The 26,016-nt window shown below is 42.6% G+C and overlaps 3 protein-coding genes and 1 long non-coding RNA gene across 4 annotated transcripts in view; 1 reads left to right on the top strand and 3 right to left on the bottom strand.

Annotated features, from left to right (window-relative positions):
* Positions 1–26,016, bottom strand: part of LOC124315275 (cytochrome P450 3A2-like) — a 317,765-nt gene that overhangs the window by 210,463 nt on the left and 81,286 nt on the right. The window lies entirely within an intron of this gene.
* On the top strand, positions 1,546–2,814 carry LOC124315706. The gene is made up of 3 exons (XR_006911579.1): positions 1,546–1,702; positions 1,862–2,058; positions 2,500–2,814. It is a non-coding gene; the product is annotated as an uncharacterized LOC124315706 (long non-coding RNA).
* Positions 5,775–8,680, bottom strand: LOC124315282 (Usher syndrome type-1G protein homolog). Its single transcript, XM_046780849.1, has 6 exons — positions 8,504–8,680; positions 7,529–7,672; positions 6,696–7,465; positions 6,428–6,626; positions 6,208–6,368; positions 5,775–6,133 (listed from the first exon to the last, which is right to left on the bottom strand). Exons 1-6 carry the CDS (start codon positions 8,521–8,523, stop codon positions 5,892–5,894), a joined length of 1,536 nt encoding a protein of 511 aa, XP_046636805.1. The 5' UTR covers positions 8,524–8,680; the 3' UTR covers positions 5,775–5,891.
* Positions 9,342–21,140, bottom strand: LOC124315122 (probable chitinase 10). The gene is made up of 15 exons (XM_046780554.1): positions 20,578–21,140; positions 16,775–16,877; positions 13,778–14,431; positions 13,528–13,707; positions 12,942–13,375; positions 12,575–12,816; positions 12,203–12,393; positions 12,019–12,110; positions 11,595–11,953; positions 11,215–11,503; positions 10,948–11,133; positions 10,760–10,882; positions 10,412–10,628; positions 10,180–10,326; positions 9,342–10,110 (listed from the first exon to the last, which is right to left on the bottom strand). The coding sequence occupies exons 1-15, from the start codon at positions 20,578–20,580 to the stop codon at positions 10,043–10,045; spliced, it is 3,288 nt and encodes a 1,095-aa protein (XP_046636510.1). The 5' UTR covers positions 20,581–21,140; the 3' UTR covers positions 9,342–10,042.

Below are 26,016 nucleotides of genomic sequence, written 5' to 3'. Positions count from 1 at the left end.
TTTTTGTTTGAATTCTTTGATTAATTTACTTAACACTTAATAAAATCAAAAACAAATAATAAAAATCTAATATACATTAAGGCACAAGATATCTCTACTTAAACTCTACTTCAGTTTGAACAGACATATTGCCACGTGAGAAACAGTTTTGCAGTTCTGCAACAATTTTGCATTGCTTTGAAGTTCAACTATTTCAAAAATGTAATTTTATTATGGTGCCCAGGGATAATACAAAGATATGCTATGGACGAAATTCTTTGATGCCAAGTTCTCTCAAGACTCCACAAGTGATTTTTTTTTTTCTGAACATATTCACGAAGCTCACGGTCGTAGTGCATATCGGCCGAATTACACTGGACATGATACTTTCAGCACTTGGGCAAAGGTACGTGACCGTTACTTGGCAACTCTTATCACGACTAACCTTGTCTAGAAAATTTCCTACTACTTTTACAGTCGAACGCGTATAAGTAGTACGCAACGCACCGGAGTCACAAACTAAATTTCAAACTTAGTCGTCCCGCTCACGCAAACGAATAGGCAGCCAGCCCAGTACGATTCCCAGTAGCGAGTAAATAACGTTATTTGCTGCTCTTTGATCTGTTTGTGATAACTTGTAGCTACTTCTTGCGATTTGCATAATAGGCTAGTTTTTACTCAGCACTTAAAACTTAGATAATACAAGTAAAGTTAGAAACGCGCACTTCCGTACAATTAATTTTTGGTGAGTATTAGAAGGCGTAACCATCGCGTGACGCGGTACCATTTCGTGACCCAAAAGCTTTTATGATTTATAAAAGGTTGATGTTATTTCCTGAGGTATCATCCATGTCGTCAAAAGTCGTATGCAGATGTGAGACGACAGAGATTTACGTTGCGCAAAACCCCAATTCCCAAATACATTTGCGCTGATTCCCTTATGACATATCTAATGAGCTCTTGATAAAACAAACGAGCGACTGCGTTTTTCATTTCTTTTGTTGCGCGCCCACTCGTTTGCCAAATCAACAACTCTGTGAGTGACGTATGTGTAGTAGTGGCTCTTCATTCAAACAATAATAGGAGTTGAGGTTTACGACCGGTCTGAGTGGAAACAACATGTAAATATATATGAATTCTGGTGAATATTACGCACGAATGTCAACGTCCAATAAAAGCGAAATGAACTTTATTCGAGTAGTCATTTGGATGAGCAACGTATATGTATGTACGTACTCTGCTGGGAGCTATAGTATGTACGCATTCATTATGCTCGTATCTTTCCTGTTTTGAGCACCCATATCATTTAGAGTATTTACTACTACTCCGGCGAGCTGCTGTGCTTATAGCCGTACGTCGCCTCTAATGATGTCATTATAAGGTTGCAGTACACAGTATTTCAACTTTTTTTTTCTTAAATCAGAGTCATCAAAAATTATGCCTCATCTCTTGTTTGCAGGCGATTTCTTGTTAGTCGCCCAACTCTGTGTGATTGTTCTCTCATCCGCCTGCGCGCATCATACAACTTGTCAGTTGACTTCGTCAAGTGTTTTCCGGCGCAGCCGGAGAACTGCATAACGAACTGAGCGCATCAGACGTGCCCCCCCTCCCCTCCCAACCACCACCACCACCACCAGTGGACGCAGGGTATATAAAGGTGGCTCGGCTACTCTGATTTTGACAGCATTCTTCACCAAACCTCTCACAACGCTCGTTTCGACAGGTAAGATCAATATTGGACACTTCAATCTTTTGCTTAGGTCTAGTTAAATTTGAATGTCCGTCGCATATGTCGCATTAGCGGTAGATGAATCTGACTTTATAGTTGTGACACTGATCTAAACAAAAAATGTTAAGTTTAATTGAAAATTGTGTCACACAGAACCCGGAATGTTGAAATCGACTTCTCTGAAAGCACTTGTTACGCTATTGGTGGTGTCCTTCGTTCTAATGGCATCGTCACCTAGGGCAGCTGATGCTCGTTATCTGATGACTCGATCTGATCCGTTGTTGGCACCAATCGGGCCTCCTTACGGCAAAGACCCGCGCTTTGATCGTCTCTACGACATCATCACAAAGGTCAAATTTGATTCTTTTTCAAAGTGATGTATACTCAATTCTCAAAATATTTGTCTATTTGAGCATTGAAATATTCAAGTTTTATGTCAAAGCTCATCATAGAAAAAGTGGAGCAGTACATTGAATCGTTAAAAGTTATTTACTCCCTAGTTATTTTCAAGATCCTTACGCTAGATTTAAGACCCTTCTGTAATAGTAAGAGGACAAGTGTCCTCTTGCGTGAGTCCCGGAAAAGCCACTTTTGATTAATAACCCACGATAACAACATTGTTTGCTTTATTTTCAAATTCCATTTTTTAAAGATTAGCGGTGTTTTTTTTTCATGAGGAAAATTCGGTTTCATTCCTGCATTCAAACGAGCATTCAAAGACGCAATAGTATCTAATGTATGATCGCATAAACAAAACAATTAAAATTACACAAATTCCCTAATCTTTTCAGTTGCTTCAAAACGGCGGTGGGGACCTGGAGTACCAAATAAAAAGTCAACTCGACAGTGGACCGTAAACCGCTGATAAAAGAAGACCCCCAAAATGCATCTTAATCGTCTATGCCACTACGGAGGAATATTCTTCGTTGCTGTTCAAAAATTACTTTTCAACCATTTTCCAAGCTCCTATAACTTCATTATTTAAATACACATTATAACCGCAAAATTCATTTCAACATGTAAACCAAGCTTATTATATATACATGTACGTATTGTTTACTCTTTCTGATCCGGGGATATAATAAACCCTAAGAATTAAACTAGAAGTTCAAATATAAATCCTTTCTGAGCTAAACACTATTCAAAATCCTGTCATTGTACTAGCGAGAAAAGGTCACGATTCACTAACCACTCAATGCTATTGATTTTTCTGGGTGAAACTGGTTAAAACATTTTTATGGTACTACCATTCACGAACAAACAAATGAGAGAACGCCTTGAACCTCCCGATAGCTTTGAGTGAAGGAAAATCTTGACAACACGACGAGGTTCTACAACTATAGGGCCTAAACATTAAATTAGAAACGCGTAGGCCTACGTAGGTCTATTGATTTTCAATTGACTTTTGGAAAAAAAGGTGCTCAGACAGTGTTGGCTTCAGATCAAAATAGAATTCAAGTACACGAAGGCCAGACAAAGTATTTCCATCAAACCAAAGTTTTTTGATCAAAGTTACTCGTTTGTACGCAACAAAAACAAAAACAAAAGTTCAATCAGGTTAGGCTTTTTAATTAATATTGATCTTTTTATTCAGAAACCACATTGTGAGTGACTAGCAAAACGAATAAATACGGCCAAAGTTAAAATGCCAGCAGGCGACTGCCGGGCATTCCTATAACGATACAAGGGTGGGCCGGGCAACAATAAAATAGAAACGATTCACGAACAAGCTCTTTTGAATAAAAACCAAATCCCTCTTAGTAATACTTGGGAACTTCGGTGTAGTATGAAGGGGCAGCGTAAGTGGTGGTGTAATATTCAGTCTTCTTTGTGGTGTAATACTCTGGTGCTTTAGTGGTATAATACTCGGGTACCTTGGTGGTGTAATAGGTTGGTGCCTCGGTGTAGTAGCTAGGGGCAGAGTAATACTTCGGGGCTTCGGTGTAGTAGCTCGGGGAAGCGTACGTTGTGGTGTAATACTCCTGGGCTTTGGTAGTGTAGTATTGAGGAGCCTCTGTTTGGTAGTAACTAGGAGCTGAGTAGTACTTGGGAGCCTCGGTGTAGTAAGCTGGAGCGGCGTATGTTGTGGTGTAGTAAACTGGAGCTTCAGTGTAGTAACTGGGGGCAGCATACGTCGTAGTGTAGTAAGAAGCTGTGGTGTAATACTCGGGGGCCTTGGTGGTGTAGTAAACAGGAGCCTCTGCTTGGTAGTAGCTTGGAGCAGAGTAATACTTGGGTTCCTCGGTGTAGTAGGCTGGAGCAGCATACGTGGTTGTGTAGTATTCGGCCTTTTCGGTGTAGTACTTGGGGGCTTCGGTGTAGTAGCTAGGTGTGGCGTAAGTTGTGGTGTAATAAACTGGAGCCTCAGTGTAGTATTTGGGTTCAACGTAGTACGAAGGGGCAGCCGCTGTGTAGTAAGTTGGGGCTACGTAATAATTGGCAGTCTCAGTTGTGGTTGTGTAGCTCGGGGCAGAGTAATACTTCGGTGCTTCGGTATAGTAGCTAGGAGCAGCGTAGGTTGTAGTGTAGTAAACTGGAGCCTCGGTGTAATATTCAGCCGCTTTGGTGGTGTAGTAAGTTGGAGCCTCAGTGTAGTAAGCCGGGGCAGCGTAGGTAGTAGTGTAATACTCTGGTGCCTTGGTGGTGTAGTACTTGGGAGCCTCGGTGTAGTAAACTGGGGCAGCGTAGGTTGTAGTGTAATACTCAGGTGCCTTGGTGGTGTAGTAAGTTGGAGCCTCGGTGTAGTAGCTAGGAGCAGAGTAGTACGTGGTAGCCTCGGTGTAGTAAGATGGGGCAGCGTAGGTAGTCGTGTAATACTCGGGTGCCTTGGTGGTGTAGTACTTGGGAGCCTCGGTGTAGTAAGTCGGGGCAGCATACGTAGTCGTGTAGTACTCGGGCGCTTTTGTTGTGTAGCTCGGGGCAGAGTAATACTTTGGCGCTTCGGTGTAGTAGCTAGGGGCAGCGTACGTTGTGGTGTAATACTCGGGTGCCTTGGTGGTGTAGTACTTGGGGGCCTCGGTGTAGTAGGTCGGTGTAGCGTATGTTGTTGTGTAGTAAGGCGGCGGCGTGGGGTAGTATTCCTTCGCCGTTGTGGTTTGGTAAGAATATCCACCGTACCCAGGAGACATCGGTACACTCGTGGTCGACCCAGCCATCAACGAAACAACACTCAGCAGCAGCACGACGCCATAATTAACTAGAAAAGTCATTTTAACATTATTTACATATTTAAATTGCTGAGTAACAACTAGAACCACAAAAGAATTAACTTTAGGAATTAATTAAAAAGTAACTATTTACCCATGATTGCGAACTGGTGATACGATGGAGATACAGTAGGAGACAAGTAGTGCACTGCAGTTGTTGTGTCGGAGATGCTCACTCGACTGATTTTAATTGTCTTTTCCCTCGCATTTTATACCAATTTTTCTCATCCTGATTTGCACCTTTAGCCTTGCGGCTATTGTACCTTTCTGGAAAATTATATAACACGTGGCATTCTAACCCTTCCTCTTCTTTATTTATCTATCCCTTTCTTTATACGACTGTCTGGCGCTAATATACTGTATGACCTTCAATCAATTTTAAGCCAATGACCTGGTCATAACGAAACAAAGGCATATTTTTGCATCCTTTTTATTTGTTTCATTATTATTACATTTGATTGAGCATTTAACCATTTACTTTACGACAGTGTGCACATTCTTTCAATTTTATCAATTTCGATCTTACGCTTTTAATTTACTTTCAAAATTGATTCACAGGCTGTAAGGAAGTAAGAAGAGGCATAATAAAAGTCTTGTCACGCGTTGTCACGTAATAACGCGGTGTATAATCTGAGAATGTAGAGTAGACGATGAAAATATTTCCTGCCAAGGAAACAAAGTCAAGTGGGTATATCCAAGCTGAACATACATTTACAGCCACTCACTTTGATGACGCCTCTGAACTCGACTGCACTTCATCGTGAGTGACTAAGTGTCAACAAAGCAAATCTTTCTACTTGTGCAACTGCAAAGCGTAAATTTTATACAATTCTGAAAAATTCACTGAAATTATGAGATTTCATTGTTGATTAAAATGTATTCAATTTCATGTGTCAATAGTTTGCGAAATAATAATTAAAAAAAGAAAAGTTGTATTGCGTCAAAGAAAAACTTCGTCTATCTGGCGTCTTTCAGTTTTACAAATGACTGTCTTCCATTTCGTCGGGGTTTTCGATGGCGGCTTTCCTATCGTTGATGGCCTTCATCAGTTTGCGCCGGTGTCCCAACGGGATTTTCATTGATATCAGGTCCTCCTCGCTGACCAACATCAAAGAGTCCAAGTCAAATTTTTCCCTGACAAGCGGCTCAATAAACTCCTCCAATCCAAAGGCAGCCAAGAAAAAGTACATTGGAGTCTGTCCGTTTTCTTCCTCGTCATCTGTACGTAAATACATTAAAACATCAAGAGTGATTTCTAAAGAAATCAAATGAAAGAAAAATGACTAATATTACCTGATGATTCCAAATCGTCCTGATCCCATTTATCTTCCCGTTGGCGTCGGTTGTGATTCAGACGGGTTGCATCATCAACGGTCGATTCACCTTCCTTATTCGGAGGCACAGCTGCCACCCCGAGGTTCATTGAGTTCCCTCCGAGCGCCGTTATCGAATTCCTAAGAGAAATCTTTATTAATGTCGCACTCATTTATTTAAAACGAAACAGTCTTTCCACCTGAAGGCTAGACGACCGAAACCGGGTAGTTCAAAAATGGACGATCTGTGCGGCTGGAATGCGAGATCATCACTAAATCCACTGTCGGAAGTCTTGGGGTAGCCAGCAGGATGCAAATTAGAACTTCCCGACGAAATACTTTTGCTGCGGCTGTTACTATCTGGATTGGGGAAGACGCTATCTAGACCCGTGCGCTTGCCTAAATCCAATAAATGTTTATGATAATCATTTGCGTCATATCATGCAATTGAATTTAGCATATGTATACCATTGCTGTCGTCATATTTCGGCATGTACATGATCTCAGAGTCTCTCCTTAATCCGGAAATGGAACGAACGGATCGTTTGCCGTCCTCGACGGCTCCGATTTTAAAATCGCCCGGCTCGGTCGTGACTTGCTCGCCATTGTTGTTGTTGGCCGTCGCACTTTTGGACACGGATGACTGATTGCTGGACGATGAGCTCATCATTTTCCGGCGCTGCTGCTGGACTTTTTTGTACACGGCGCTGACGGGCAGTTTGATCTTGTCCTTCTCCTCTTTCGGGTTGACTATGTCAGAGTATTTGGGACTGTAGATCAGCCGGGAATCACGCCGGAGGTCGATGGCCGCCATCGATGGCCGAGGGATCAAGGTCCCCGGCTCGATCGAATGGGCTTCGTTCATTCCCGATCGCTCCATTTCTTCCCGTTCTTTCTCCAGGCGTTTTTTCTCCTTTTCGGCCAATTTCCTGGCCTTTTCTTGCACTTGAGCGAATTCTTTCACCAACTTGTCCGTTTCTTTGGTGGCCTTTTCCGTTTGAGCTTTGACCTTTTTGGCATCGTGGCGCTGCTGCCTGGCGTCCTGCTCGTCCAGGTAGCGCAGGATCTCCTGGCGATCGTTCATGGCCGCTAATTCTTTGGCTGTGTGGTAGTCGATATCTTTGGCATAAAGGTTAACGCCATAGCCCATTAGAAATGTTACGCAATTCATGTGGCCCCGAGCGGCCGCAAAATGAAGGGCCGTATTGCCGTAGTGGTCGCATTTTTCAGGATCGCCACTGAAAGAGATAATAAAATACAAAATCAAATCAATTTTCTAATTAAAATTTGAGTATTTTTACCCTCTGCCGATGATGAGGCGAAGAGCTTCCAGATGGCCTTCGAAGGTGGCCCAGAGAGTCGGAGTCATTCCGTCGTCATCTTTTGAATTGCAATCCTTTCTGGTTGCTTCTTTCAGTATGTCCAACTTCCCATCACGGGCCGCTCTAATTTCGAGAGAAAGAAGAAGATTTCCAATTGGACTTCATCACGTCTTGTATTTTGATTGATAGACTTGGGAAAAAACAAATCAGGACAGAACGTTCCGCTCCGATTCTATCATCGCCCCATCACATTTTAGCTACACTCGTAATTATTTTGATAAGTTGAATGATAACACGACATCAAGTTTTCTTTATCAAAAGAGAAAACGGAGCCCGCCGGCGTCATTGTCACGATAATAAATGCGACGATAACAGACGGACACTGATAACAACCGAAATGACCCCGATGTCTCACACTCTCACCCATCCGGAAAAAATTCACGATGGCGCAAATCCTTATTTACATAACTCGATTATTTAGGCGATAAAAACGGGAACCATTAATTAAGTGTTCCCATTTTGGCTCTTTGTTTATAAAAATGTATCCCGTCAGTTGGAGGACATTTAACGAGCTGGAATGGATCCGTGATATTAAAGTTCTTCATCATTCGACATTATAGAACAGCGACGCGTTTCCTTTTCATTCTAGAACATAATATAACTGCAGAAGCACGTTTTCCCCTTCTGTGTTTTTTTTTTGTGACGTGTCCGTCAACTTTCCCCCCTCCCTATAGAACCGGAAGTTGAGGGGGAATTCAAATAATAAAAAAAAAGTGGGGGGATTGAGCAAACAATAGCACTATAGAGCAGGTTGTGTGTTGTGCGTGTTTGGATGGAAGCCTCCAACAACGGAAACACTTTCCAGCTTTGCTAAATTTCTTTTTCTCTTTCATCATACGCAAATGCGCATTGAAAATTCAGAAGCTGCAGATAAATTCAAAATCAATTTCTTACCTGTGGAAACGATGGGCCATGGCGAAGCGACGCTGGAATTTGGATATCCGTTCACTTCCAACCGAGACAGGGTTGTAATCACTTTATTCCTGGTCGGCTTTAGTCTTTACTCTTTTTAGAGAAGATACGGAGAGACAGGTGGCTAGCGTCAGGTATGAACCCTCGATGATGACTGACCCAACCTGAATCCCTCCCTCTTTTTGAATGGATCCAAACTCCGGCAGACTCCCATCTACCGGCAGATTCTAAAACCTTTAGGTTTAAACAGTTGACGCGGGAAATTCAAATAGCGTTCCCAAAATTAAAAAATGAAAACGAACGAAATTTTTGAAAAAAATGCGCTGGTATGTATTATATGGTATGAGAAAAACAATTCATTAAAATTGAAAGTAATAAGAGAGAGTGTCAAAAAAAAAGAATGCCTCTGATTGGCTCAAAACGATGATAATGCCAGAATTTGATCACACGTTTCTGTTTTTTAAATGTGTGTCAGCAAACCGTCCCCTCCTGAAATGTTGCTAGGTTTTTTTGTTTTTAATGAAAAATAAACAAGGAATAATAATAAAAAAACAAACAAGTTTAAATATTATGTGCCGCGGCGGAGTAGAGAGAAAGAGGGTGACAGTGGGAGGAAAAACGAATTCCCAAAATATTCAGACCACAAAAAAGGGGGGGCGGGTGGGGGGTAAAAAAAAAAGAAAAAACTTTTTTTTTTCTTATGTATAATGTCAAAAAACCAAGACCAAAACAAGAATATGTTTTCCGCATCAGCAGTTTCCGCTTAATTCGTATTTCGTATATGTACACTATATCAATTTTGTTGTGTCTTGAATTTTTCTTTTTGCAATTGCTTCATTTCCTCTGAAAAAATTCAGAGAATGATCAGGTGTCGACCAGACATTTTTCCAACGTTCACTTCCTCTTAATTAGTTATCGTTTTTTTTTAATAGTCCAATCGAATTGAATATCGTTGATTTTTTAGGTATTATAGGAGAAAATAGTAAGGTGGTCTGTGGGGGGGGGGGATTTGAAAACTTGTAACATCGCCTCATCAATTCGATTAAAATAATTGGGTAAAAAAAACACACCACAACATTTCATTAAAACAAAATAGAAACAGGAAAAAGGACATGGAAAAGTGGCCGAGTAAATTTGTCCAATTTTCTTTTTTTTTAGATCCTCGCACCGCGCCATCGCAACCCGAATTGTTTTTTTGTTTTTTTTTTCTTCTTGAAAAATGATTTTTCAATTCTTATAATGAAGGAAATTTTAAAATATAAACAAAATCAAAGTTTAAAAAAGGGGCACTGGAAAAGAACGGGTTACATCACCACAAAAAACAAAGAAAAAGGCCTACAGTGTCGCGTAGAGGACTTGATTATTACATCACCCAAATGAAGAACAAACAATTTATTTTTAAATTGCAGGATGAGCTGCGGAATTGTTTTTAAAAAAATGTTTTTTTTTTTTTTAGTGCTTCCATTTTTTTTTTTTTTTAGACGACCTACTACAACAAACTAGATCGTTTGTTTTTTGTTTTTATCTCCGGCCAGTTCCCGCAGTAAAATGCGTCTCACAGCCGGGAACATTTTCCGGCCAATCACAAACTGTGTTTCAAAAAAGAATAGAAAATTAGCGATGAAATAAGAACTCGAGAAATGGTTGTAATAAATTACCATTCTGTGAAGGATTGAATACGAGCTGGACGGGGCAAGGCATGTGGTGTTTGCGTTCGCCTTCGCACATGTAGTACATGGCACAGTTGGCTTTGTCCGGATGGTAGGAAATGTGGCCGTCTTCTTCGTCGCACGTTACAACATTAGCTACACGAGAAAAAATCAAAATGAATTGTCTTTTTAAAAAACTCCCAAAAAAAACCATAAAAATGAAATCTATGTAGGTCATTACGATCTTTGGGGGCTGGTTTGCCGGTGATGAGGCTGGACGCCGATCGCTCGTAAGGTCCGTCGTAGACGAACTGGACTTGATAATTATCGGCCGTCAGCTCCTGGCGGACGGCTTTCAGCAACGGGTAACGTCCCGACCCGCAGTGCCCACGGAAATCGTCCATATCCAGTGAATAGATCATGACGCCACCAAAGCCTTGCTCTTTCAACCAACTCACCTAAACAATTGACAATCAACCCAAAAATGAAATAAAAAAATGTTAATAAAAATGAAATCATTTTTTTATGGGTTAATATATAACAACTGGTCGTTAAACAATCAAGTCGATTGTTTATAGGTTTCAATTACTTTAGTGCGAAGGCTGTGCTCGTCGTCGAATCCAACCCACTGGTCGTCACGGTAGGCGAACGGCACCTGCTGTTCATTGTCCCAGACCAGAGTCGTGTTGTCCTCTTGCAGAAAATCGCACACCTGCGTGACCAACAACCAAAATAGAATCACGATGAAATCTAGAATAATAACAACAACAACCGCACCTCGTAATAAGCCAAGAAACCAGCTTCGGAAGTATAAGGGCCGGCGATTCCGCCACCGCTGGCCGGCGAACCGATATCGAATTTAGATAAATCGGCCAGCGTGAATGTCCGCCCAAAAGTGGGCATACCGATCATGATTTTCTCAGCTGGAGCCCCGAGTTTCACCCACTCACGCGCTCCGTAATCCTAAAAAAAAATTTTGCGGTTTTAATTTGGAAACAAAGTAGGACAATAATCAGAACAAGGTTGTTCTGTTGCTGGACGTACGACGGTGAGTTTCCTCTGGTGACTGGCGGCCGTTTCTAGAGGGAAGAGCGGACTGTTGTGGCCGACTTGACCTTCCCAGTGGCCGTGGAAGTCGTAGGTCATGACGTTGAGAAAGTCGACGTACTTGACCACTTCGGGAACGTCGTAACCGGCCGCGATGGCTTCCGGGCTGGCAGGCACGGCGGCCGTCAGCAGCAGACGCGGCATCTTGTTGGTAACCGACTCGCCTTCGAAGGCCAAACGCAGTTCCTTGATCAGATTGAGGAAGGACGCCCGGTCGTCCGCACCTCTGCCAAAAATCAAACAACACAATTCCATTCAACCCGAAAAAATATTTAAAATACGGTTGCACAACACATAGCTGGAGGCGCAAATCGTACCTGGGGTACTCCCAGTCAATGTCCAGGCCGTCAAAATTGTTGGCACGAAGAAACTCGGTCGAGTCGTAGACGAACTGGTTCATGCGGAAGATGTTGGACGTGAGTTCCTTGAACGGAGCGGATCCGACCGCCCAACCGCCGATGGCCAAGATGATTTTCAAGTCGGGGTTCTTTTCGCGCAGGGTCTGGATGCGGGCGTGAACGTCCAGCTCGTCGCCTTCGACGGCCACGCTGGCACGTTGGCGGGGCTTCCGGTTGCCGGAATCGGCCGCACTCTGCTTGACGCCGCCATCGCTTCCAACCAGCGAAAGTCGGTAATCCTTCAGGGCTCCGAATGCGTAGACCAAATGGGTGCACAACTGTAGCGGAAATTAATAAAATTAAATCTAAATGAATTCAATTTTAAAGGGGGTTGTACTAATACCTCGGTGTTGACTTCTTCCGGAGAGAATCGACCCAGTCCCGGTCGATTGGCCGACCAGCTGGTGTAATAGCAAATGGTTTTAGCGTTGCTACCTGTAGAAACAGTTGAAGGAAATTGAACGAAAGAGAAAATTAGGTCGGCCCAAAAAACAACAAGACAATATTGAGGGTAATCATGTTTATACCGTTGACGGGTGCGGCGTTGTTGACGTTGGGCAGGAGCAATTGCGGTTTCTTGGTTGACACTTTGTTGAGTATGTCAGACAGTGAAATTTGAATGGGCGGCGGTAGGGTTGTGGCCGTCAGAGAAATGGTGGGCACTTCTTGGGTCCAGTCGACATCGTTGCCAGGTCGTGGAATGCCTCGCAGTTCCTCCCTGGACACACACACACAAATAAAAAAAAAGGAATTTCATCAGTTGCCAGTTTTCCCTCTATCCGCCATCATTTTCAAAATAATGGCGCTCATTCTTCCGCGTATAACAATCAATTCCACGTAAAAAAAAGTTTTCTCTAAAGTGAAATATAAAGAAACGGGTTGATTTTTCTTATGATTACCTCATGGCTGCGATGAGTGGGTATTTGACGTTGTTGCCGCAAACGGTGCCGGTGAAATCGTCCATGTCCAGGGTCCAGACCATGGCGCCACCAAAGTTGTTCTTCTTGATCCAGCTCATCTTGTTGCGGATGGCCCGCTCGTCGTCGAATCCCACCCACTGGTCGCCCATGATGAGATACGGCACCTTCATTTCATCGTCCCACACGTAACTGGCCTTTCCGGATCTCAGCATTTCGCAAATCTACAAAATCAAATCGGGAGCAAATAAAATAAAACAAAATGAAACAATTGAACGATGACATCTTCCGCTTTCTCCCAGGTGAAAATAACAAGTTAATAAAATAAAAAAGAGAGCTTGAAACCAACCTCGTAATAGGCGAGGAAACCGGCTTCACGGGTGTAGACACCCTGGACGCCGCCGCCGCTGGCCGGTTCGTTGACGCGGAATCGAGCCGTGTCCGTCAGCTGGAAGGAGCGGCCGTAGGTGGGCATGCCGATGATGAGTTTCTCACGGGGCGCGCCCAGGCGGACCCACAAATTGGAGGCGTGATCGACCGACAGCTGCTTGCGCCACTCAGAGTCGGACGAGGGCGAAAAGAGCGGGGCGTTGTGGCCGACCGTGTTCTCCCACTTGCCGTGGAAATCGTAGGCCATGACGTTGATAAAGTCCAGGTAGCTGGCCACGGCCGGCACGTCGTAGCCGCCGTTGATGTTGTCCGGGCCGACCGGCACGGCGGCCGTCAGCAACAGCCGCGGGCTTTTCAATTCCTGCGATTCGGCTTCGAAAGCCTCGCGCAATTCTGACGAATCAAATACAAAACCAAACGGCGAAATTTTATAAAAATCGAACGGAGGAATTTCATGGCCAGTTCACGGTCTCCTTTCACTCCTTTTTGGTTGTTTGACTGGGAACGGAATGAGAGAGAGAGATTGAAAAATGTTTGTATAATACCTTTTAGGAGAGAGACGAAATTGCGCTTATCGTCAGATCCTTTGGGGTACTCCCAATCGAGATCGAGTCCGTCGAATCCGTGCTGGCGCAGGAAAGGAATGGCGCTAAAGACGAAGGTCTGACGGGCGTAGCGAGTGGCCGACATCTCCTTGAATTTGGCCGTGCCGAACGTCCATCCACCTGCAACATTAATTCATTACGTTTAGTTTTACTAAAAGAACCGGATTTTTTCGTGAGTTTGTTTCCTGACCGATTGCGAGGAGGACCTTGAGGTCCGGGTTGATATTCTTGAGGGCCATCATGCGCTCGTAGAGGCCGATTTTCCCGTCGACCGATTCGTCATTGGCCTCCAACGAGCTGAGCTTGCCCTTCTTCATCCATCCGAAGGCGTAAATGATGTGCGTGCACAGGTGAGGGTCGATATCTTCCGGCAGATATTTGCCCGTCTTGGGACGGTACTGGGCCCAGTTGGTGAAGTAGCAGACGATCTTGTAGCCCTTGTCGGCCGAGCCGCTGCCCGCTGGCCTGGAGATTTGCACGTTCTTCTTGTCGTTGTTGTTGCTGGACAAAGTCGACACTCCGGTGGTGCCCGGCTTGCGCATGCCAGGGCGCCTGGAAGGCCGCTGGAACACGCTCTTTGGTGTGGTGGTGACTACTACCGGAGACGAAGCGAAAGGAGCCGATGTGGTTGTCCTCAATCCGCCAAGCGGCCGGCGGATGAACGGCGTCGCTTCCGTCGCCGCCGCAGTTTCTTCTTTCTCGACGGCCGCCGGCTCGGTGGTCGTCAATCCGAACGGTTTCTTAGTCGGCCGGATGAGACGGTTTCGAACGACGCTGTTGCCGACGCTGGCAGCTGCCGAAAGCGGATCTCTCCGCCTCAAAGGCCGACGAACTTTGGATTCGGCTGTACACACCACCAAAAAATCAAAATCAAAAATAACCAAAATGGCAGAATGTGTTATAAGGTCATGTAATAATAGAAAAAAAGACCCAGCCGAAGCCAAACGGATTGGTTTCGCAATTAACGTCTTTTCATCACACGCTCAAGTCTCTTTTTTTATTGTATATAATTTCTGGTTTGCTGGCGCTATGCACGTCTCAAAATTACCCGGTGGCCGCCGTCCGTCCAAGTATGGCTTCTCTATCCTTTTTATTCTTACACACACACACACACACACATACATTTATAAATCTATTCTTTTTGTTATTTTTATACATCCATTTTCTTTATCCCAAACCATATTTGATGGTAGATTTCGCTTCGACTTTTACTTATTTGCTGCGCAGTCGTCGGCTATTATTTCGCAACATTGATGAAAATAGGTCTAAGAAGAAGCACACGCTACAAGAATGATAGGCATATAATTGACGAGGGGCTAAATACAAAAAATCTACTTTTCCTTTTTTCTCTTGTAAAAACTAAACGACGATAGAATTTTTACTGTCCTATTGGTCAAGAACAAGTTGAGAAAAAAAAAGAGAGAGGAGTCCTTGAAGTGCTGTATAGAGAATAAAAATAAATAAAAATAAAATATAAGAAAAATCTGATGTGGTGAGAAATGAAAATCTTTTTTCTTACACCGACCGATACAAAGGAGAGTTCCCCTTCACAAGTTTTTTAAAAATAAAATAAAATAATTTTTCGTTTGTGTGTGCCTGGCCTATGCCGTTCCTTTGCAATGATGGACGATGCGGAGTTGATTGGGAACTTTCGGACCCCCTGCCATTGCGAGTGAAAGTATCCGGCAATAAAATCAAACGGGACCTTCTTTAAAATAACTTTTTTGAAAATGATTTCATATCGGCGACATCAGTTAAACAATTGATTGCGCATTCATCTCAAATTCCCTGCTAGCTATTGATGTCATCGGTCGTGATTTCATTGACGATGTTTTGCATACGCGGGTCATCCACCGTCGGGCGACGAGTTTTTCCCGTTTAGAAAAAAAGAAAAAGGAAGACGTTTCCAAAAACTGAAATGTCTGTGTGGATATAGTCGTGAGTGAAATTCGATGCTGACAAGTCTCGTGACTGCTGCTGTTTGATTCTTTTTGTTTTTTTTGGCCAGTTCCTATTTTCTCGGTATTCCCTCGCACGCTGCTGCTGCTGCCGCCACCGCCGAAATCCAAAATGGAAAATATCAAAACAAGAGAGAGAAACAAACCTCATTTCGTCTAGTACTATATCTCTTCGGGGGCTGTCAGTTCTATACCCCGCCAGAGTCTCTCTTTCTCTTTTCTCGTTTCACATTTCCTTTATCGACAACGAGCTACTACTACCACCACGAGAAACAACTTACTCTCTGTATAGCTCTTACTCTGTGGCACGCAGAGCTCCCGGAGTTGGTTGTTGTTGGTTGAACTGATCGGTGGTGAGACTAAACTACCATGGCAACCGGGGAGAAAGGTGTCGGCGTGAACCGTTTTTTTTTACGGGAATCATTTTTTGTTTGTTTTTTTCGGACCTTTTCTCTCTCTTTCTCTCACACACTTTGATTGATTTATATTTCGTGGTTTTCTAAAGAAGTTCTGTAGAACAAATCAAATTCAAAGGGAGGAGCGCGGGAAAAGAAAAAGTGAAAGGTGAAAGGATAATGGCGGCCCAAGTGGATTTGTCCATCACGCCCGCACAAAAGGCAAACAACAACATCAAATTTGATTTTTTGGTTATTTTTGGGTTGTTGTTGCGCGAGGTGAAAATAAAACGGTCGTGTGTTTTTTTTGTAACTGAATGGGGAAGTTCCTCTTTGGTATTTCGCCCATAACAAGAGAAAGGTCTCGTCTCTCCTCTATATATGCAAAATAGGCAGCAGCAGCAGGTCGTAACGTGCAGACGTTGGTTGGTAGACGTTGGAGTCTCACAGGTGAACTCATCAGAGGTAGACTTTCCCCTCTATAGCCGAGCCGGCCAGACTGCCGGTCTCTCATTTATTCATTCCCTTTCTCTCTCTCTTCTCTCTTCTCTCTCTTCTTCTTATATATTTTTATATATATTTTCACGGAGAATATTAAACGCAGTCAGACATAGTATGTTCCGCAAAAGATTTTTTTTTTTATATCAAAAGAGGTTCGTCCCTTTTTAAAAAAAGAAAACTTTCACTATTTACTTACAAACTCAGCTCACCTGGCCTGGCTGGAAAAAAAATAACAAAACAGTTGGCACACGACGAAGATGGGAGCGTGCGCGCATCATATATGATTATTTACACGAAGGAGGAGGTGGAGAAGGAGAAGATATAAATGCTTACCGTCTACGGAGGCCGTGATGAGCGCCAAAGCGAGAAGGAAGACCGCTACCAGAGCCGTCAGCCGCCCTATCCGCAAGTGTTGGCATCCTTTGAAAGCGGCAACCTATATTTCAACCCCCCCAAAAAATACAAAAAAATTTCATAAATTATTTAAAAAAATGCTGGATAAATCTGTAACAATCATCCATTCCAAAAGACATCCATATAAGTCAAGGTGTTGATGGATTCCGTCGCAGTCGTCGGCGCACGTTATATACGGGCAACAGCTGACGAACAAACAACAAACACGAAGAGTTAGAAAGTTTGTCTTTCTTTCTGTGTTCCCTCCCAAAATAAGAAGTTATGAATGGTCTCGTTGGGGTATATTAGATTTGGTGGGTGTGTAGTACACTGTAGTGTGTACAGTGGTGGCGGGGTGAAATCGTCACCAAAGGAAACAAAAACTTAACGGCCGAATAATCGACCAATTGCTGGTCGTAGAGCGCGCGTGAGAGAAATGAATTTCTTCCCCTGGCAACTTTATTTTTGTTATTTTTTCTCTCGTGTGGGAGGAAATATTGGGTGATGGATCACGGCCGGAGTGCGGTCGGATGAAAATGACCGGATGGAGCCCACACGATGCGGTCACGAAACGAGTCACGAAAAGAGGAAAAACTACAACTACAACTACAACAACAACATAATAATTCCATCATTATCTAAGAGAGAGAGAGAAGAAAGAGAGAAATAGAAAGTGTTGGACACACACAGCACTACGCACGGTACGTATATATACAACGCGAGACAATCGGAAAGTAAAAGTTGTGTCATTATGTTGTTGTTGTTGTTGTTTCATTCTCTTTGTTTTTTTAACCAGAAGGTTTTTTTGTTTTTCAGGAAAAACACACATCGCGCTAAAAGAGTTGCAAAATGACAATCGATTTTTTGAGAAGCGCCGAACGACACGCCAAGGTTATACACACCAGAACACACAAACAAAAGAATCGATGGCAGTTTGATTGTGTTTTTAAAAAAAAACCTTTCAATGGCTCTAACAGGTTGGCCTTTCCAGAAAGATTATCAACACCTTTTTCTGACTTGGAAAAATATATAAATGACGTCATACAATAGAGGTCCTTAAATAAAAACAAAAGGAGCCCAGATATACCACCGACACGATTTGATTTTATTGGGGGAAAAATAAAGTATTTCACTTGGGGTTTTTGTTAAAAACAAAACAACACGCAATCGAAAAAATATTATAACAATGGCACCCGCCCAAGCCGTTAGCTAAATAGGAATAACCCCGAAAGTCATACAGAGTTTGCTGTACTACACCAAAGTGGAGGAATTATTTAATTGATTTGACTTTGGACCACGCCCTTTCATTCTGATGCATTCCACCTGTATATGCGTATAACCCCGCGTGAATCTGAGCTTGGATTGTTTTATTTTCTTTCAATTCATTCTATTGCAACAGGCACTTGGACAAAAATGTACTTGTGCGACTGTAATTTCTTGCTTTTGTCCAAGATGTGACAGATTGTCCTTTTCTGGTTCGCGCCAATGTCTCGTTGACAATTGCACCTGCTGCTCAACTGGCCGGATTCTACGCGGGAGGTCCGCCTGTTGCACAAGGCGAGCGGCCACCAGCAGCCAGTCGCACATACATGTCTAAGAATCTAAATGCTCGAATTGTTCAAAGAAAGTTCTATCCTACCAAGAAATAAAATGTTTGGTCCTTTTTTTTCTTCTCTTGCTGTCGAAATACACATCAGGACACGTAGACAGACAACAGCCGGTGAGGAATTAGCATCGACTAAATATGGAAATTGACAGCAGTTGGGAATGCGCTGCTGCTGCAGCTGAGAGAGTCTCCGTATCACCTTATCTGTGCTCAGCCAGTGAGCGAGAGCGAGAGAGAGAGAAAGAAAAGCTGTATATGTGCATACATTATTATATAGCACTGCAGCCAGTCAGGACTATATGCCATGACATCAGCCGAAAATGCTCAAGGTGAGCAAGCTATATATCTTGCAGGTAAGATTCTCAAATTACTTTTCAATCACCTCTCTCTCTCTCTCATTCTGGTATTATTAAACGATGGATAATCTACAAGACAACTCTGGTGCTCATTAGAGGTTGTAAACCTTTTTCTTTTGTGTTATATATTTTTAGATGTGTACAAGGACAGGACAGGAATTAACAACAGGATAGATGAGTGATGAGGGAGTCTCTCATCAATCTGATGGGTGTGCTGGGGTGGTGGTGGTGGTGCGACTTAAAAACATTTTTTTGTGGGTCGATAAAGGACACGACCGACAAGGTCATTTTTGCAACGCACACGCAACAAGTGAATAGAACCCAAAGTCTTCCGGGTTGTTGTTGTTGTTGGGAGTCATTATATAGTAGATGATATTATCCATCCTACATATCAAATTATTTATTTATTCTTTTTCCTCCTCAGCTGTAATACTGTCCCCCCGGTGACGATTTCCTCCTTCATTCCTCCCCCTCACGACCCCAAAAGAAAAAGATGTGGCCAAACAAGAAAGAAGCAACGGGGCAATCGTCATCTGCAACAAGTTGTTGCTGTTGTTGTTGCTGTTGTGGATATATAGCGGGTTCTTCTCCTCGGAAAAAGTTCTCTAGGTCAATCGTTCATAAAGCCACAGAGCCGAGAGAGAGACACAATGCAGGGCAGACCCACATGCGCCCAGGTGAGTCTTGGTCTTTCCTTTTTGTTTTTAATGGATAAGATTCCGGGGGTAGGGATGCACACAAAGAAGAAGAAGAATATTTAACAACTACTAGCCAAAGAGCCTCGAGGGCAATTGCACCGGGTCTTTTTTTTTCTCTCCCAAAAAGAATAACATTTTTATTTGACTCTTTTTTTCGGTTTTGTTTTTATCCTTCACTTGATTCATGACCAATCCCGCTGTCGTCCAGGAGGACCGCAACATCACACAAAAGTACCGTACGCTTTTCAATCAGGGGGTAGAAAGAGGAGGAGGATTAGATCATCACGAACGGATCATGGGCAGTCGTGATCAATTTTTTCGGCGACTTTTCATCGCCAACGTGAAGAAGAAAAAAAAACAAAAAAAAAAGAGACTCACGAAGAACAAACACACGCAACTGCGCTTTGTCACCTACTGACCGTATTTCCTACCCCGCCCATAGGTGCCGTGTCGTGTAAATAAAAATAAAAGAAATTTGTTTTTCGTGTGTGCTGTCCGCCCCGTGAAAAATTTGTTCGTTTCATATCAAAACGCCGAGACGCTTGACGACGTCAGCACTCTGAACCCCCCCAAAAAATTTGTTTGACAAATCAATTTGCGCACAGAGTAACTTAAAAAAAAATATAAAAACTCATTTTGGAATTTTGTCGGGTGGGAATAAGAAGAAAAAAGAGACACACACAAGAGCGCACTGTTTCGTGATGGAGAGAGAGAGAGAGAGGGTCACTGGTGACCTAGAAATGAACTCTTTTTGATTCTCTTTCTCTTTCCCTCTCTCTCTCTTTCTCTCTGCTCTTTCTACATCATCATCACCATATTCTTCTTTCTCTTCTTCTTCTTCTTCTTTTCCCGATCTTTCTTTCGAAATCGACTAAGTTCACAGCCCCCCAAACTATTCGATCGAAACTTTGTCGTTCGATCGAATGAAAAAATAAAAATTGAGGCGATCGTGTAGAAATTATTCTCCCGGTCCCGCTCCACTAATTTGTTTGTATCAAAAAGACAAATTGGAAATCATCGGTCGATGGCAGTGGATGACACCAATAGTGAAAGAAACAATTAAAAGGAGAAAATGTCGCTTACCATTTTTTGATTAGAAGTGGAGAGAATGAAAATGTCGTGTCGCCGAAATTGAATGAAAGGAACCGAGAAGTTTTGGAGATCCGTGGAAATTTGAAATGATCGAAATAATTTAAAAAAAAGCCGGGGGTGAAGCACACTAAAAAGTTGACACACGTTCCAGCGACAGTTTTAACGTGACAAAATGGAATGACCGGACCGAACGGCCTGTGCCTCTTTAGCACTCTTTTGTTTTTGTTTCTCTCTTTCGAATTGTTTCCGAGAATGAATGGGAAAACCGAACCCAAAAGTTCACCTTCGGTTTGAAACAAATTTGGGGTTTTAAAAAACAAAATCCAAAATAGAACTCGTCCAATGACTATCGATGCAGTTGGCACTTTGGTTGTCAAATTAGAATTTGACAATTTGTTGCCGATTTAAGACCAAAAACTAAAAATCAAAGTTTTTTTTTTTAAAGAAATTTAAATTTTCTTGTTTCAGAAAAACCAATCGACAAAAAATGTGAGCGCGTTTTGTTTTTCGAAGGTCCGCTTGGCTGGCCGTCTGGATGGCAACTGACTGGGCCACTAGTGTCTCTCTTTTCTTCTACCTGTTGCCCGGGAACGAAGTAGCTTAGGACTTTTTCTTCTTCTTTCTTTCTTTCTTTCTTCTTTCCTTTCATTTATTCTAGTCCTCCCTTTTTGATGGCTTCTTTCTTCAGCCACCTGGCGGGGCGGGCCGCAGTCCTCCTCTCGCTGTACCACCACCACAAGTACCGTATAGACTCCACTCCCGATTTGCTGGAGAACCCAATCAAACATGTATACACATACACATATCCCCATAAAAAGAAGAAGAAGAAAGAAAGAAAGAAGAAAAAAAAAAACCGTTTCGGAATTACAGGTTGAGGGGCCCCCCGGTGTCCACACACACAGTCCAGTTGCTGGTCAAGCCGAAAGGATTTGAATATCAAATCTAAAGGAGTGCACAAGTCCAGGTTAACAGTAGACTGGACTCTTTTTTGGCTAAAAAAGACACCTTTCTCCTCCTCAGACTCTACTACTATCATACACACACACACACACCCGGTTTTATTTTATTTTATTTTTTCTTATTTCTGCATGGCTTCTCTTATTCTTATTTCCATCAACATTTTCGTTACGTGTGTATTACATCGCAGAGTTTTCTAGACACAAACGCGCGCGCGCCTTCTCTTTCATTCAATTTTATTTTTTTACTTTTCGCCCCGTTTCGAGAGAGCGGGAAATTCGTGAATATTTCGTGAATCACGCCGACAATACCGTGATTGCAAGATGTGTGTTGTGTGTGTGCTGGGGGGGTATATCCGAGCCGCCCCTGTAGGCGTCACACGACAACTCGTAAGAACAAACAATGGAACGTTCATTCATTTATATATACCGGCGTCGCAATTTTATCGTGTACGAAAAAATAAAAGACTTTCCCGTACGTACTTTTAACAACAACAAAAAATCTCATGAATTATTGAGTCAAAAAAATATATCTAAGCCGGAGCGGCATATCATCATCCCGCTGTATGTAATAATATGTAACCAACGGGAAGGTTTGGCAACGAAAGAGATTACTTTCATTCAAACTCTTTGATGCCATCGATCATGTCCACAAGAACAACCAAAAACCAAAAACAAAAAGGAGAATGAAAACTCGTCGCCCGGTTATTCCCTATCTCTCCCAGGGCAAAACTGGACGACCTCTCGGTCCAGCAGTCGGTCCAGCAGCCCAGCAGACCTCCAGGAGCTCGCCAAGAAACAATCGACTTTTGATCCAGTTTTTTTCCCAGCAGCTATAGTTCTCGTCCGTGCAGAGCTTTTGTTATACTAATAACTTTGGCTATACTATACTATACATCGCCAAGGCTACATACACTACTGCTCCAGTTCTCTTCTGCATATAGACACACAAAAATGGCCGAGCTGCTGCTGCTGCACACGGGTTGTCTCTTTCGCCTGCAACGGTTTGAAGGTCGGTTCTACCCCGTAGCCAAATAGATTGCATCTGTTTGATTTTTCGCCATTTTTTTCAAGGTGGGCAGGATCCCAACCCTGTATTTTTTCAGAAGAAAGAAAGAAAAAACAAAACAAAAAAATAGACGCTTGTATGTATTTGCCCTTATTCGTAAATCACAAAGTGATAAGGCAGAACCACGCCCTTTTTCCCCCTCCGCACCAGCACCAACAGCAGCGGTTTGGTTTGGTATTTTTTGTTTCTCATTACAAAAGTTACCAAAAAATTATAATATGCTCCAAGGTTTTTATTTTATTTTTTTTATTTCATGCAATCAGCTGATGTGTTAATATCTAGACAAGTTTCTTGACCTCCGCGGGCTTCTTAGAAGAGCAAAAAAAAAATAAAATAAATGAAATAACTATTTTAATTGTTATTAGATTATTCAATGAAGTTGTTATGTGAATCACAAAAAAAATCTGCTACAATTTTTTTTTAGAGGTGCAGTCAAGGTGCAGGTGTGACAGGTGTTTCGCGGGACTCCTTGGACGTTTTGGGTGGGAGTTTTCCTATTTTATTTGATTTTATTATTTTTTTTACTCACGCGAGAGCGGCATGCAAGCACCGCTGTAGGCGAAGGTGCGGTCCGACTCGAGCACAAATCTTTTTCTCGGGCTGATATACTAAATAATAATACGTAGACTTTGTGAGCTGCGGGCTATTGTAGCGCAGCTCTTATTGTTCGGCGTGATGGTGTGTGTCTGTCCATTGTGTATTGCCAAGGCAAAATGTGCCTGTTCAATTCTACCTGTATTTCGTTCGATTTTTATTAGCCGTCTGCTCTTTCTCTTTGTAGTGGGTGGGGTAGGGGGGGTTTTCCTTGGACACCTGTCTGTTGGGAAAAAATTGCCGGCCCAGTCCCGTATTATGATTGCAGACTCGGTTCGTTCAGCCGCGCTGATGTCATTCCAACATATATACTATTTTAGATCGACACATTTTGCAATTCAAACTGCGCGCTTAAAAAATCCCACCATAACCAGTTCACTCCTCTGTTCTACTATAATATAACAGATTCTTTAGCCTCAGCTTTTCTTAAGTAATCGTGACACGAACTCGCGATATACAGTCCGCGATTGCACACGTACGAGCAAAAAAAAATAAGAATCCAGTTTATCCGTTATCGTTGGATCAAATCTATTTTCACGAATCTCTCAAAACTAGCGCCGCATTTTCACCCGGATTTTCTGCTCGTTTATTTCTTCTTCTTCTTCTTTTTTTCCCGAGAATCGTCCCTTTGATTTTATATTTTTCCAGGTTAAACGTGCCATTCCGTGTAGAATGGAACCGTTTTCTTCTTCATTCTTCTTCTTCTTCTTATCGGAGAGAAACAAAAAGGTAGCGCGGCCTCGTTCTGATTGGATTGCCCGCCCCTCGACTCTCGAGAGCTCCTCGGGAGGTTATCGGGACGTGACAGGAATAGCCAACCAGCAACAAAATGACTGAAATCAGAGAGAGAGAGAGAGAGAGATGGACGAAACGGACGGACGGACGGACGGACGGACGGAGCAAAAAGTGGGAAAATGGAAAGTACCGAGCCGCCCCAAAAATCACAGGATCTCTCTCCCGCACGTCAGATCTAATAACTATCATCACCCGAAAATCCCGTCGTACACAATTCATTACACGCGTTCATTTTGTTATTTCCATATGATCAAATTTACCTTTGACTACAAAGAGAGATGAATAATGATCGTGTTGTGTATATTAGTACCTACCTTTTCACCGGTAGCTGCTGGTTGGTCGGTTCCAGTCCAAAGTGAAATCCGAGATGAAGAAGGAAAAAGGACAAGCCGATGAACACCAACAACAACAACAACAGAAGCGCTTTCTCATTTTTTGGTTTTTTTAAAAAATGTTGAAGAATTTAAAATAAGGGAGGTGTCTATTATCCACTGGGTTCGTCGCCGAGAGATCAGGAGTGGCCGAGTGGGTCCGGGGTGCCATTCATACATTTCCGCGCTGAATCAAAACAATTCCCAGCTTTTTTATTTTTGTTTAAAAAAATAAAAATAAAAAACAACTTTTCCTTTTTCGATTGGGAAGGAAATCATTCTTGTTATACACACACCAGACACAAGACGCTTTCGGGCGATTTGGTTGGTGTGTGTAGAGTGAACGTTTTCTTTGGCTCAACTACAACAACAACATATATATATATTATAACCGGCTGTATAAGTTGGTATTAAAAAAAACAAGACTTGTGTGCGTTTGTAAGCGCCCGACTGCGTGTGTGTAATGCCGCCCACTATTTTGCCGAGCGACGAGGGAAAGTTACGACGACCGTTTGGATGGATCAATAACCTTTCCTCATTCTCTCTCTCTCCCGCTCAAATTTTCACCCAAAAAAAGAAAAAAGAAACAATCAAAAGCCCTCCCTCCCCCCCTCCTTTCGGGTGTAGGTATGCAAAGCAAACTGTATACAGTATATACAGTAAAATAATTGCATTGCGCATACTATCAAGGTGTGTCCGTCTGTCTGTCTCTTTCTCTCTAGACTCTTTTCTTTATGATTCGATAACTCTAAACCAAACGCAATTAGGGTCGACTTGGGGATAATTTGCGATTGTCTTGTTGCTGTTGTTGGCCGAGAGCTCTGCGTCTATTATTGGTCGCCCCGGTGTTGAAACAAAACTTGTGATTCCTCTCTCTTCCCGAAAAATGCCTGAAAGTTGGACAATAAACCGCAGGTGCAACAATCGCTTCGTTTTCACGCTCGACAGCGGTCAAAAGGAATGGACTTTCGGCTCGAAATATTTCAAAGAAAGTCTGACTTTTTTTTGCCCATTTTAATAACAGCGTTGCGATATATTTACGTAGTACACTGCAGCAGAGCACTTCACTTCCTACACTGGGATTTGGAAACCAAGAAAAGCCAACGACATCTTTCGTCAACCAAAAGAGAAAGATTTTTTTTTTCACGACCGAAAGTTCCTCGAACCGCGGCGGTAAATAAATAAATCAAGGCAATTATTTTCAAAAAATTTATTTTTCGAGAGTCGAAATTTAAAAAAAAATTCGCAAACGAGTTTTTTTCCCCTATTTCGCTTGTGTGATGATGATGAAAGTCGATTTGACGGATAGGCGAGAAAGAGTCAATCAACCATTATACATGCAGAGTCTCTTCTATAGCAAGGAATCGAGCGAAAAAAGCCTGTTATGCAATAATAACTGTCTCTCACGAGTCAAAAGGAGCTCCCCGGCGCTGACTTTGTTTTCATTCAATTTTTATTCATGAGAATTTTGAATATTAGTCATAATATTTTTATTTTTATTTTTTCGAAAAATACTCACAATCTCTTTTTCTCTCTCTCACCCCCATAAAAAGAGCAACTCGGTTGGGCGTCTAATTTTTCCAGTTGAATCAATTATCATGTCAATTTGACATCCAGACGGTGGAAATCGATATCCGAACATGAA

Source organism: Daphnia pulicaria, chromosome 11, assembly GCF_021234035.1.
Source record: "Daphnia pulicaria isolate SC F1-1A chromosome 11, SC_F0-13Bv2, whole genome shotgun sequence".
NCBI lineage: Eukaryota > Metazoa > Arthropoda > Branchiopoda > Diplostraca > Daphniidae > Daphnia > Daphnia pulicaria.
This window is presented reverse-complemented; position numbering and strand designations above follow the sequence as displayed.

Bases quoted from the DNA above. Each gene is read 5' to 3' on its own strand.
- LOC124315282 (XM_046780849.1), bottom strand. From the start codon at position 8,523: ATGGCCCATCGTTTCCACAG. The intron at 6,627-6,695 runs GTATACATATGC...TATTGGATTTAG, and splicing joins GAAATATGACGACAGCAATG to GCAAGCGCACGGGTCTAGAT. The intron at 6,369-6,427 runs GTGGAAAGACTG...GATTTCTCTTAG, and splicing joins TTCGGTCGTCTAGCCTTCAG to GAATTCGATAACGGCGCTCG.
- LOC124315122 (XM_046780554.1), bottom strand. The intron at 10,883-10,947 runs GTGCGGTTGTTG...TTGGTCACGCAG, and splicing joins GTTTCTTGGCTTATTACGAG to GTGTGCGATTTTCTGCAAGA. The intron at 10,111-10,179 runs GTAATTTATTAC...TTTGAAACACAG, and splicing joins ATTCAATCCTTCACAGAATG to TTTGTGATTGGCCGGAAAAT.